This window comes from Apodemus sylvaticus, chromosome 20 (assembly GCF_947179515.1).
Source record: "Apodemus sylvaticus chromosome 20, mApoSyl1.1, whole genome shotgun sequence".
Classification (NCBI taxonomy): Eukaryota; Metazoa; Chordata; class Mammalia; order Rodentia; family Muridae; genus Apodemus; species Apodemus sylvaticus.
In genome coordinates, this window is record NC_067491.1 from 47,050,301 (window position 1) to 47,063,483 (window position 13,183).

Below are 13,183 nucleotides of genomic sequence, written 5' to 3' on the forward strand. Positions count from 1 at the left end.
TCTCTAGCCCTGAAATGGGTTTTCAGTGTAATTTAGTTTTTTTAAAAAAAACTATTTCTGGCCAAGGCACTTATGTAATCCAGCCCAGAAGGCAAGGTCTGAAAGTGTGTTCTGAGGCGGCTTGCGTGGACTCCTCTGGGTCAGACGCGTGCCCCTGAGATATTCTTATACAGTACACAGATATACTTATGGAATACATGGTGTGAGTGTGCACTTTGGAGCCAGGGTGGAGCTGAGTGATGGGACACTTGTTTGGCCTGTGGGCAGTATTAAATTTGATCCTCAGTACCATAAATTAAAACCAGACAAAACCAGTTTAGGGCACTCGGATGCTTTCTATATATTGAGAACTGCTGATCTGTTAGGAGAAATGGAAAACAGTAAAACTAAGCCAGTATCTGTCTCAGGTATGATTTTGTTTGTTTGTTTTCCATAACTCAGACACACTGCAGAAGCAGTTGACCAGACGCAATCCCACCGTGAGCTAATTAATGTAATGCACGCTGACTCCGGTTGCTTTGCCATTGATTCAGAACTCAAGTCTTCTACCAGAGGCTCTGAGGATGCAGGAGTCAGATGTAGGGTTCAGTCCTTCCAGGTTGAACCATCAGGGCCTGTTGTGTAAGCAGCACTCTCCTGGAATCCCACTGAGGGAGTGAGCCCCTTTAGAGGTGGTTTGTGCAACTTGATAGAATGTTTCACTTGCTCACACACTCAGGTTTGGAGGTAAGAAAAGGGAGGGAGGAAGAAATACAGAGCCATCCAGACCCAGGGCCTGTTTATGAGTCTTTGAAAGCAGACTTAGAGGCACAAGTAATTGTTTAGAGGCACTACCATCGATGGTCAAACGTGCAGTTCTCCCTCCTGAGCCCACGTTCTCCCTCCTGAGCCTTCTCAAGGCTGGGAATACAGCCATGTGCCACCACAAACTTGTTGGTCTCCTTTTTATTTACTTAAGGTTTTTGCTTTTTAAAATTTTGAGATAAGGCCCAGTATGGCCTTAACTGTGTCAATACATATAAAGTCCACTTTAGCATAACGAGGGACATGAGTGTTGTGTGTTTTAAAGGCAGACCAGAAGAAACATCGTAATATTTGCCATAGATGTGCCAGATGTGTCAAAGCTGTTACAGTTTAAACCCGACAGGGAAATTGAGAGCAACATGGCCGCGCATGTCTTAGAGAATGTACAAGTAGAAGGCACTTTTTAGAGGACTGAAATTGTTACCCTTCATTGGGGGAAATGCCAATTAAGGATCCTAGTTCTCACTCACTCACTAAAGGGCTGGTTATTTAAAAAGTTATGGTTTATTGTCCCATCTCAGCAAATTATCTTTTGATCATGCCTATTTTTTTTTAAATGTTAGACTACTACTCTGAAAACACGCCCCAAACCTACACATCAGGGATGCTAACCGAGTATTGTTTATGGTAGGAAAACCTAGGGAACAAAAATGGAAATCCGTCTATAAGATAAGGGTGAGATAGAGAATGGACCCCCACCAACCGTAGAGAAACCTCCCAAAAATCACAGTAGAGATTGACTTCTCGAAGTGACTGGGAAGACTCTTCACGGTACACTGTTAAGTGAGGAAAGCAAGTCATAGTGGGATACGTGGAGTGGAATGGCCTTTATGCGAAGATAACCAAGACTGTGGGAGTGTGTGGGGTGTGTGTGTCTGTGTGTGTGTGTGTCCACTGCAGGGGGCAGAGACTAATGGGAAGAACAAAATGTGTTACAATCAGGCCATACCCCACCCCCGTGCTGGGAAGCAAACCCTCATGCTATACTTCCAGCCATAATCAAGAAATTTGGTATAAAAGAAAGTCTTCTTGTGTTTCATTAAAAGAGTCAGGTAATCAGACCACACTCGTGTTTGGCAGGCGCAGCTACGATGTACACGAGATACAAGATAGTGGAGAAGCAGAATGAGACCTGCTACTTCGGCACTCCCGTCTTTAACTTGGTGTCGCTGGTGCTCGGATTGGTGGGATGCATTGGAATGGGCATCGTAGCCAACTTCCAGGTATGACCTGAGTGTGCCGAGTGGGCGAGGGGAAGAGCCCACGCGTGGGTAGAGAAGAAACAAGCAGTCGAGGAGCTAGCTAGTGCAGAGAGAGCTATGAGATAGCCGATGGATTAGGATCTGATGGATTTTTAACATGATTGTCAATCTTGCTTGGGAATTGGGAGAGAAGGGGTTTATATTTGCAAGGCGAGAGTGAATGCCTGAGAGGATGCGATAGGCTCCCTCTTCATTTTTTTTTTTTTAAAGAGATATTTTACCCTGTAACTGGAGCAACGTGGCCTGGAATGCTCACAAACACATGCATGCACATATGCATGCATGCACGTATGCACATGCATATTTTAACCTTAAAACTACTAATGCTGAATTCTCCTGCCTCAGCCTTCTAAAGGCAGAGACTGAAGGCATGAAGTACTATGGCTGGCTTTGCAGTTCATATTCATGTAGTCCAAAGCAAGAACTTCTTCAGCTTTGTAAACGGTTTTCCTCAGAGTAAAAGTTCACAACTACCATTGGATAGGATCTGTCTGCTATTCAAAGAGAAGCCCTGACCTCTCGCTTTTGTGGGTGAAGACTCCATCCGAGGAGGTGAAATCATTTGCTCAGTTTTATTCAGTGGAATTGGTCTGCATGGTTACAATACAGCCCCTGTTCCAGTGAGCATACTTTTTTAATTTGTAGATTTGTGCTCATCCCACAGTCTTTTGCAAGAAAGTGTTTTGATCTGTCTACGGAGAGCTAGTTAATGTCTTAGAAAAATCCATTGGACTTTGTGTTTGTACTATTGATAATACCCAGCCCATAAGACTGCAGCAAGGATTGGTGGGGAGAACCCGTGCACAGTAGCCAGCAGTCCATACTTAGGGGCTATCCTCGTCGTAGCCACTACGATGGTCCTGCACTCTTTTTTTTTTTTTTTTTTGGTTTTTTGGATTTGGTTTTTTGAGACAGGGTTTCTCTGTGTAGCCCTGGCTGTCCTGGAGTCTTGGAACTCACTCTGTAGACCAGGCTGGCCTCAAACTCAGAAATTCACCTGCCTCTGCCTCCCAAGTGCTGGGATTACAGGTGTGCGCCACCACCGCCCGGTGGTCCTGCACTCTTAACTGTTGTCTCCATGCAAGAGCAGGGTAGATTACTATAGGAGGCCTTGGGTACTGCCCAGGGGAAAGTCTCTTTAACCTTCTCCCCACCAGCAACAGTCTTGTAGGATGCTTGCCTTTACAGAAAGATGGCAGGGCACACCTGTAATGGGCTGCAGTCCATCCATTCTCTGATGTCTACTCCCGTATGGAAACGGACCACATGGTCGGAGTGACCTCCTCTGAGGTCATTTGACATGCATCTTCTGAGCCCCGCAGATTCACCATTTCTGCATTGTTCAAGGGAGATGCCCTCTGTCAGCACGTGGCTAGGGGCATCCTGATAAAGCATCTTAGGAAACCCAGGGTCGTTGGCCAACAGTTGGGGTGGTAGACCCCCTTCCTTCTATATAGTATGGCACATTCAGGATGACCCACAGCCCAGGGATGGGGAAGGGTTGGTAGAGCCAATCCTTGGATGATGAAAAATGACAGTACAGTTTATAGATCTACCATCAGAAAGTATGTTAGAGCAGGGAGGAGACTTAGAATGATAAGAATTATCAGCGTGTGAATATAATTTGTCCAGTGGGAGGGTAGTAAACATTTTATCATATCACTTTATCCCCGAAAAACACTGTAAGACATAAGTGTTCCTTTTAAATAATAAAGGACAGACTTTATAAGGAAAATATAGACGTTTGGGTTTGGTTTTTTTTTCTGAGACAGGGTTTCTCTGTGTAGCCCTGGCTGTCCTGGAACTCACTCTGTAGTCCAGTCTGGCCTCAAACTCATAAATCTGCCTGCCTCTGCCTCCCAAGTGCTGGGATTACAGGCGTGCGCCACCACCACCTGGCTAGATGTTTACATAATAGAAAATACAGGTGTTTACATAATGGATTTTCTTTTTCACTTTCCTTTAAGGCTTCTATGAGGTAAGTCTTCACAAAATTCAGATCTTTATAACTTGCATTGGAGTCAACTGTCTACCTTGTCTTCTGACACACCAAAAGAGGGCATCGGATCCCATTACAGATGGTTGTGAGCTACCGTGTGATTGCTGGGAATTGAACTCAGGACCTCTGGAAGAGCAGTCAGTGTTCCTAACCCTGGACCATCTCTCCGGTCCTACTGTCTACCTTGTCTATGCTGCCAGAAATGTTCCCGTATGGCTTCCTTGCTTGAGGTCCTGTGGTTCATTTTTTAGAATGCAACAAGCCGTGGACCCAAGAGAAGAATCTGAACTACGAGGCCAGGAGAGAGAGGAGGCCCTGCTAGTTCTCAGTCATACAAATCCCACAGGCGAGATGATCATAACTCGCTTCCCTGCCGGGGTGGGCAGGTCGCCCGTTTGGCGTCCGCCTCATTTGTTCTCTTCTGCTGGTGCTTCATCTCCTCTCCTGAGTCTTTCTGATTTGTCCTTTGAGATGATAACATAGCACAATGGCATGTCGGGTAGAACAAGCTGAGTGATTGGGAGATTGCTCTGACTACAGAGTGCCTCTGTGTAAGCATGGGGGACCGAGTTAAAATCTCTGGGACTCGTGGAGTCCAGGCATGGAGAAGCAGAGACAGGCAGATCCCTGGGGCTCCCTGGCTAGTCAGCCTAAGCTAATTGGTGACTTACAGGTCAGTGAGAGACCCTGTCTCAAAAAAACAAGGTGGGTGGCTCCTGAGGAATGAGACCCGAGGTTGACATCTTCTGTGCATGTGGACACATGAACATATACCCATGTGCACCCACAGGACCAGCAACTTACACAAAATGAAATAAGCCAGACATAAAAGGACACGTATCACAAGATCTCCCTCATATGTAGAATTTACAAGAGTGGAAACTGGAACACAAATTATTTTATGTAAGAAAGGAGTGGCTGATTCCAGAACAGAAAAAAAAAAAGGCCAATTAAGAATTGTAAACTGGGGGCTGGAGAGACGGTTCAGCAGTTAAGAGCACTGACTGCTCTTCCAGAGGTCCTGAGTTCAAATCCCAGCATCCACATGGTGGCTCACGACCATCTGTAATGGGATCTGATGCCCTCTTCTAGTGTGTGTCTGAAGACAGCTACAGTGTACTCATATACATAAAATAAATTTAAAAAAAAAAAAAAGAACTGTAAACTATGGACCTTGTGACACACGCCTTTAATCCCAGGATTTGGGAGGCACAAACGGGCAGATTTCTGTGAGTTCAAGGCTAACCTGGTCTATAAAGCCAGTTCCAGACAACCAAGGCTGTTATACAGAGAAACTGTGTCTCAAAAACCCAAAAATGAATAAATGAGGAAAACAAGCATTATCAAAACAAAACTGTTAACCCTTGTAAATCAGGGCAGTGAGATGCCTCATCAGACGAAAGGCCTTTCGTGTAGGAGGAAACTGGCTTCCAAAGTTCTTCTGACCATGTATGGAGGCATGCATGTGTGTGTTTCTCTGTCTCTGTCTTTTTTCTAAAGATTTATTTATTTTGTGTATATGAGTACACTGTAGCTGTACTGATGGTTGTGAGCCATCCTATGGTTGCTGGGGATTTGAATTCAGGACCTCTGCTGGCTCCATCTTGGCCCCGCTCGCTCTGGCCTAAAAATTTATTATTGTATTAAGCATACTGTAGCTGTCTTCAGACACACCAGAAGAGGGCGTCAGATCTCTTTGCGGATGGCTGTGAGCCACCATGTGGTTGCTGGGAATTGAACTCAGGACCTCTGGAAGAGCAGTCAGTGCTCTTAACCGCTGAGCCATCTCTCTAGCTCCTGTCTCTCTCTCACAAGAAAGAACTATGAGCCAGGTTTGGTGGAATACACCTGCACTGCTAGCACTCTGGATGCTAAGGAAGGAGGATTATGAGTTGGAAGCCAGCTTTAGTTATATAGCAAGAACCTGCCCAAATAAATAAGTAAATGAATAAATAATTAACTACAATCCAGGTATGGAAGTGCACACCTATCCCTGTACCCCAGAGATATGAGTTATGGATACATTGATTATCTTGACTTAGTCATTCCACATGATAAACATATACAGAACTTACATAAGCATCATGAATATATTTAATCAATTTGTTTTTGTTTTTTTGTTTTTTGTTTTTTGTTTTTTCTTTTCTTTTCTTTCTTTCTTTCTTTTTCTTTTTCTTTTTTTTTTTTTTTTTTCGAGACAGGGTTTCTCTGTGTAGCCCTGGCTGTCCTAGAACTCACTCTGTAGACCAGACTGGCCTCGAACTCAGAAATTCACCTGCCTCTGCCTCCCAAGTGCTGGGATTACAGGCGTGTGCCACCAACGCCTGGCATATTTAATCATTTTTATAAGTTAAAACTATTTTTTAAAAAACTGAAATGTTAATTATACCCAAAAAGCCCCCTGAGGTTTAACCCTCTTAGGATTCTAGTGTTTTCTGTGCTTTTTTTTATTATTATTATTTTTTGCCTTAAAACTTGCAAAAAGTTCCTAACAACAAGTTCAAAGAACAAGCCAAATTTCCATCTCATCTGCCCAAAATTCATGTCTGACCTCAGAACCATTCCTCTTTTAGAAGACAGGTGCTGGAGATGTTGGTAGGCGGTTTGCCTACTGTGCACAAAGGCTCCTAGATTCTGGGCATGGTGCAAGCCTGCCTATAGCATTCTGAAGGTAGAGTCAGGGGATACAAATCTCAAGGTCCTCAGCTACAGAGGGAGTTTGAGGCTAACCTGGGCTACATGAAGCTCTATTTTAAAAAAAGAAAAAAAGGGAGAGAGTGATTTTTGAGAGATCTTGCTAGGTAGCCCAGGCTGGTCTTGAACCGTTGATTCCTCCTTCCTCGCTGTCCTGTGTATAAATGATAAAGTACGCCTGACATTGTGAAGAAGACACATCAGAGATGTGGGGGACTTTTAAATTGATCATGGTAGGGTAAATGTCCCCACGGAGCCCACAAAGCTTTCGAATTTAGCTCCAGAAGGGTGTGTCAAGATGGTCAGGGCAGAGGAAGGAAATTTCCTCATAGTGGGAGGAGACGTATTCAAATTCAGGATGTCTATTCATATAAAAGAAAAGTGGAAAGTACCAAAATTCTGATTATTCCTGAAAGTGGCTCTTTAGCAGAAGATGCGTTAGTTTCTATTTTGACCTCACCCAAATATGCCTCACATCCAAGCGTCATAACAGTTTGTTTCCCTTCATTGTTTAAAAATATTTTTTAAATTGTGGTAAGACATATACAATATAGAATTTTCATCTTAAACACTTATCTACATCCAGTGTTTATATTCCTAAATTCTGTAAGTACTTAAAAGGGGTACAAATATTTTAAGACATAGAAAGCCCTATACTTTTTCATACATAAGTCTATCTGTATACCCATGTTAGATATCCTAGTTATGGAAAGTAACATTATGTATTGTAGATGGTGGCTACAGTTGTGCCTAGTACTCACAATGATTCTCCTGCCTCATTCTCCTGAGTGCTGGGATTATAGGCTTTAAATTGCCTCACCTTGGCTTCTAAATGCAATATTTATGGAAGAAGCTTTCATATGGTCCTGATGGAACTGATGATAGACCAAGACAGAGGCTGTAATTACTGTAAGGTCGCACTCTCACGGTGGAGTTAGAATTGAGGGGGCTGGGGGAGGGGGCTGTGGACAGTCTGAGCATGTGGCCTTTATCAGAAGCTGGGGGCTTTTCTCTTGCTACTCTTAGATGGGTACCACTTCTCTGAGGATCAATGGCTTGTGTAGATTCTGAACCTTTGGGTCTCGACCCCTTTGGGGGTTAAATAAGACCCTTTACCGGGGTCACTTAAGACCATCAGAAAACACAGATAGTTCCATTATGGTTCACAACTGTAGCAAAATTACAGTTATGAAGTAGCAATGAAAATAATTTTATGGTTGGGGGGGGGGAGTTACGGATTCTTGCATTGTATTTAAAGGGTTACAGCATCAGGAAGGTTGAGAACCAATGCCTCAGAGCTTCCCCAATGAGTGAGTGAGTGAGTGAGTGAGTGCCGGTGCTTGGGGTTGGTTAGCACCTTCCCGCGGAGTGCGAGCCCATCTCTGTGCCCTGTGCAGGAGTTAGCAGTGCCTGTGGTCCACGATGGCGGAGCGCTTCTGGCTTTTGTCTGCGGTGTGGTGTACACGCTCCTGCAATCAATCATCTCCTACAAATCATGTCCCCAGTGGAACAGCCTCACCACGTGCCACGTCAGGATGGCCATCTCCGCCGTCTCCTGCGCAGCTGTCGTCCCCAGTATCCTTTTTACCGGTCTGTTTAAAAAAAAATGCGGCAAGGGAGAAGGAAGGTTGTTCTAACTTCCGGCCATAGCAGTAGCTGGACTAGGGTCTGCTTAAGTGGGATCTTTGCGGTGGGGAGAGAGAGTCACGGAGTATGGCGTGGGTAAGTGGGAGTTTATAACCAGGGAGCAGCTTGAAGGGGGGGGGGGGGGGCACTGGGTAGAAGAGAACTAAGAAGAAACATGAAGTGGCTAAACTTCCCTGATGGGATTCTTGCACAAGACACTTGAGTGAAATCAGGCAGCCTTGGGGGTGGGGGGATGGTGAAGGAGGGGCGGACTCAGTTAACCAGTGTGAGGCAATTGGGTTACTAGGCTAGGTGTTACTGTGACAATCTTTCTGACATAAACAACTGAAGAGGAAGGCTTTATTTTGGTTTACTGTTTCTGGGTCTTCAGTCCATGGTCGCTCCGACCACGTGCTCAGAGGCAGACTAGTGCGGCAACCACAGCATGTGAGGGTAGAATTTCTTCACCTGATTATGAACAAACAGGAAAGAGAAAGCAAAAGATAAAGGGGAGTAAACTCGGGGCAAAGGGAAACAGGGACAGACAGAGGAATCAGGGACACGATGTCCCCAGTCCTGGCTCAAGGATCTACCCCTAGAGATCTGCTTCTTCCAGATAAGTCCCAGCTCTTCCCTAATAGTGTCCCCATTTGGGGACAAGCCCCCAGCTGACACATGAACCTTTGGGGGTGGGATGGAGACACTTTAGAGTTAGCTGTCTTAGTAACTTTTCTGTTGCTGTCAGAAGACACTGTGAACAAGGCTGCTTGTAGAAGAAAGGGTTTTTGGGGCTTACAGTTTCACAGAGTTGGAGTCCATGATTGTCACGGTGTGGGGACAGCAGAGGCAGGCAGGTAGGCAGCTGCACAGGGCAAGGAAGCAGTAGCTGAGAATGTGCCTCTTGGTCCACAATGATGAAGCAGAGGGGACCTAACTGGGGATGGCACAGGCTTTTGAAGCTTCAAAGCCCGCCCCCAGTGACACACTTCCGGCAAGACCACGCTACCTAATCCTCCCAAAGCAATTCCACCAACTGGGTGTCAATCATTCAAATAGATGAGTCTATGGGGTCATTCCTACTCAAACCACACTAACCTTAAGACAGGGTCTAGTTAAAGTGATTTTCTTTTCTTTATATTTATATTCTAATTAAATTGTTCTTTATGTTGAAGTGGGCTCAGGAGGAGGTCTACGATCCCAACTGCATAGTTCAGCTAAACAAAGAATCTTTCTCATGGTATTCCAACAAGTTTGAGGTTCCCTCTTCACTCCTGTTCCTGAAGCCATACCAAGTGTCCACACTCTTTAGGAGATCAAATAGGAGAAAAGTGTACACTAGAGAAGTATTAGATTCAAACATCCTTTGGGGGTGGGGGTGGGGGAAGAGAAAATAAACCAGGAGCACTTGAGGCCGTTGGCTCTCCTCCCCGAGGGTCCGTTTCACAAGACATATGAAAATATTTAACTTTTGAGGTGCTTGCTTAAAGGCAACAAATATTGGCATTGTAATTAAAGAAAGGAGCCTTACAGTGTCCCAAGAGCCCAGACTCCATGCCTGTGTGTGTGTGTGTGGGAGGGGGGGAAGGTGGGGAATAGTTTGACTTATTGATCTGCACTAAGGGATTTCATTTTAAATTTCTATTGCTTGTGACCTAAGTTGACCCAAAATACGTTTAGCCTTTTTTGTGATCTTGTTTTCAACATCTAATTTAGCAGTGAAGAAGGAAATGAGTATTTAATCGTGTTTATGGATTTTGACCTCAAGGAAATGAAAGACGTCTGGACAATGGTGGCACATGCCTGTAATTATAGTGCGTGATATGTGTAGGCAGGAGGGGACCGGTCTGGGCTTGTGGGACTGACATCTTAAGAAGACCTTTGTCCTTTAATCCCAGCACTTGGGAGGCAGAGACAGAGGATCTCTGAGTTGGAGGCCAGCCTGGTCTGCAGAGAGTTCCAGGACAGCTAGGGCTATACAGAGAAACCCTGTCTTGGAAAACTAAACCAACCCAACCCAATCCAACCCAGCCCAACCCAACTCAACCCAAAGACCCTTGTCCTCCTATTGAGTTGCCTTGTTCAGCTTTGATAGTAGAGCTTTTGCCTCGTCTTAATCTATCTTGTTTTATCCTGTTTGATTGTTGTCTCTTGGAGGCCTGCTCTTTTCTGAAGGGAGATGGAGGTGGGAGTGGATCTGGGGACCTGGGAGGGGAGGGAGGAGAAACTAGTTAGGTTGCCATTGCTTGAGAGAAGAATCTATTTTCAATAAAAAAGAGAAAACTAAATATCCCCTCCCCCATTCTCGCATCTCTCTCTCTCTCTCTCTCTCTCTCTCTCTCTCTCTCTCTCTCTCTCTCTCTCTCTGTGTGTGTGTGTGTGTGTGTGTTATTTTCTCCTGTTTTGTTTGTTTGAGAACAAGGTCTTGTTATTTAAGTCAGGTTGGCCAAGAGCCAACGTGTTTCAGCCTGTCGAATGCTGTGACTGCTGGCATGTGTGGTCACACCTGCCTCCCTTTATGTGTCTTTAATGAATTATTTAAACCAAGAAAATGAAACTGATTCAAGGGTGGAAAATTCTCCATCTTCTGATCTTATATCAGAAGAAAAAAAAAAAAGACAGTGCTTTGTAAGCAATGTATGCCTGCCAGGTCATGGTATGTACTGGTCACACTTCAGAGTATGTCATGTTCTTCCAAATTCTAACCTCTGTTTTCCTCTTAAAATAGAGGTGATACCAGATAGACTAAGTATGCAATTTTGCTTTTGTTTTTATTTTTTTTATTTTTTTGACATAGAGTCTTACTTGTAGCCCAGGCTAGCCACAAACTTGTTCTGGGATTACAGACATATGCCACCTAGCTGGCTTCTTCCTCCCAGTCTTGGGGAAACTTTTTTTTGTTGTTTGTTTTGTTTTGTTTATTCAAGACAGGGTTTCTCTGTATAGCCCTGGCTGTCCTGGAACTCACTCTGTAGACCAGGCTGGCCTCGAACTCAGAAATCCACCTGCCTCTGCCTCCCTGAGTGCTGGGATTAAAGGCATGTGCCACCACAGCCTGGCTTGGGGAAACTTTTAATTATAAAGTTTATCGTCAGGGAGGAGGAACTAAGCCCTGACCCTGAGAAATTTACCACCAAAGGGCATGCCTTTCTCCTAAGACAGTCCCTTCCTCATTTCCTTGTTCCATTAATAGTTTGAAAGATGTTCATACTTTTCTCAAAATAGAGTTCCTTAAATCTTCAGCGCGCGTCGCCCGCCAAGTGTATGAATAAGTGGTATCTGTCATGTTGTAAAGTCTCCTGTAGGAAATCTTTCTTTGCTTCCAACTCTGAGGCATTTCTCTCAATCCTAAAACCAGGGAGCGACAGCACACCGGGACAGTTCAGCTTCGGTTCCCGTCCTATCATTTCTGTTTCCAGGAGGTTCACACTCTTACCCAAGCCCACGGGTCAGAGACCAAAGGCAGGTTCTGTATGTCCCTGCAGCAGGCTAACCTGAGTGAAGTCAATAAACTTCCTCGTGGCCTGGCTGTGGTGGTGGCACACGCCTTTAATCCCAGCACTTGGGAGGCAGAGGTGGGCGGATTTCTGAGTTTGAGGCCAGCCTGGTCTTCAGAGTGAGTTCCAGGACAGCCAGGGCTACACAGAGAAACCCTGTCTCAAAAAAACAAATCCAAAAAAAAAAAAAAAAAAAACCAAAAAAACAAAGCAAAACAACTCCCCCCACCCCCCATCCCCCACCAAAAAAAACCTTCCTTGTGAAATAGTCTCTGGCCTCAGGCTTTTCTATGGTAGTAATGTTTCTATGGAAAGATGGTAAAGTCTCCTTAAAGTGCCTGTGCTTCTCCTTAATACTTTTATGACACAAAACAGCCTCATTGACTCCTGAAGAAACTGAACCATTGAGTGAGGCAGTTCTTCCTTCTTTCTCCTCCCCTCCCCTCCTCCCTTCCCCTCCTCCCCTCCACTTCCCTCCCCTCCTCTCCTCCCCTCCCCTCCCCTCCCCACCCCCCCCACTTCCCTCCCCTCCTCCTCTTCCCTGCCCTTCTCTCCCCCTCTCTTTTCTTTTTCATTTTTCTTTTCTTTCTTTCTTTTCTTTCTTTCTTTTCTTTCTTTCTTTTCTTTCTTTCTTTCTTTCTTTCTTTCTTTCTTTCTTTCTTTCTTTCTTTCTTTCTTTCTTTCTTTCTTTTTTTTTTTTTTTTTGAGATAGGGTTTCTTCGTCTAGATTTGGCTGTCTTGGACTCTCTTTGTAGACCAGGCTGGCCTCAAACTCACAGTCATCTGCCTGCCTCTGCCTCCCAAGTGTGGGATTAATCAGTCATTTGGTATCAGGTTTCTAAATTTCTCCTGCTTATTGGCCCAACTTTTTTTTTTTCTTTTTTGATTTTTGGTTTTTTTGAGACAGGGTTTCTCTGTGTAGCCCTGGCTGTCCTGGAACTCACTCTGTAGATCAGGCTGGCCTCGTACTCAGAAATCCACCTGCCTCTGCCTCCCAAGTGCTGGGATTACAGGCGTGCACCACCACTGCCCGGCTTTCCTCAACTTCTAAAGCTCTTCAAAACGTCCCAGAAGCTTAATGGTAGTAGCCCAAACCTGACTAAGGAAGGAAGGAGAAAAAGGCAGGACCTGGGTGGCTTGCTTTTTTAATCCCAGTGCTTGGGAGGCGGAGGCAGGTGGATCTCTGAGTTCAGGGTCAGCCTGGTCTACCCTGTGGACAGCCAGATTAAATAGGGAGACCGTACTCACCAGCCTTCCCCTCCCCCAAACAAACAAACAGACAAACAAATAAACACAGAAAAGAG

General features: G+C 44.9%; 1 protein-coding gene across 1 annotated transcript in view; it reads left to right on the forward strand.

Moving 5' to 3' along the window:
• The window catches only part of Dram1 (DNA damage regulated autophagy modulator 1), a 39,747-nt gene that overhangs the window by 15,507 nt on the left and 11,057 nt on the right, over window positions 1–13,183 (forward strand). The window contains exons 3-4 of the mRNA XM_052165025.1: window positions 1,885–2,027; window positions 8,157–8,334. Coding sequence (XP_052020985.1) covers window positions 1,885–2,027; window positions 8,157–8,334 — 321 coding nt within the window. The remainder of the gene's footprint in view (window positions 1–1,884; window positions 2,028–8,156; window positions 8,335–13,183) is intronic.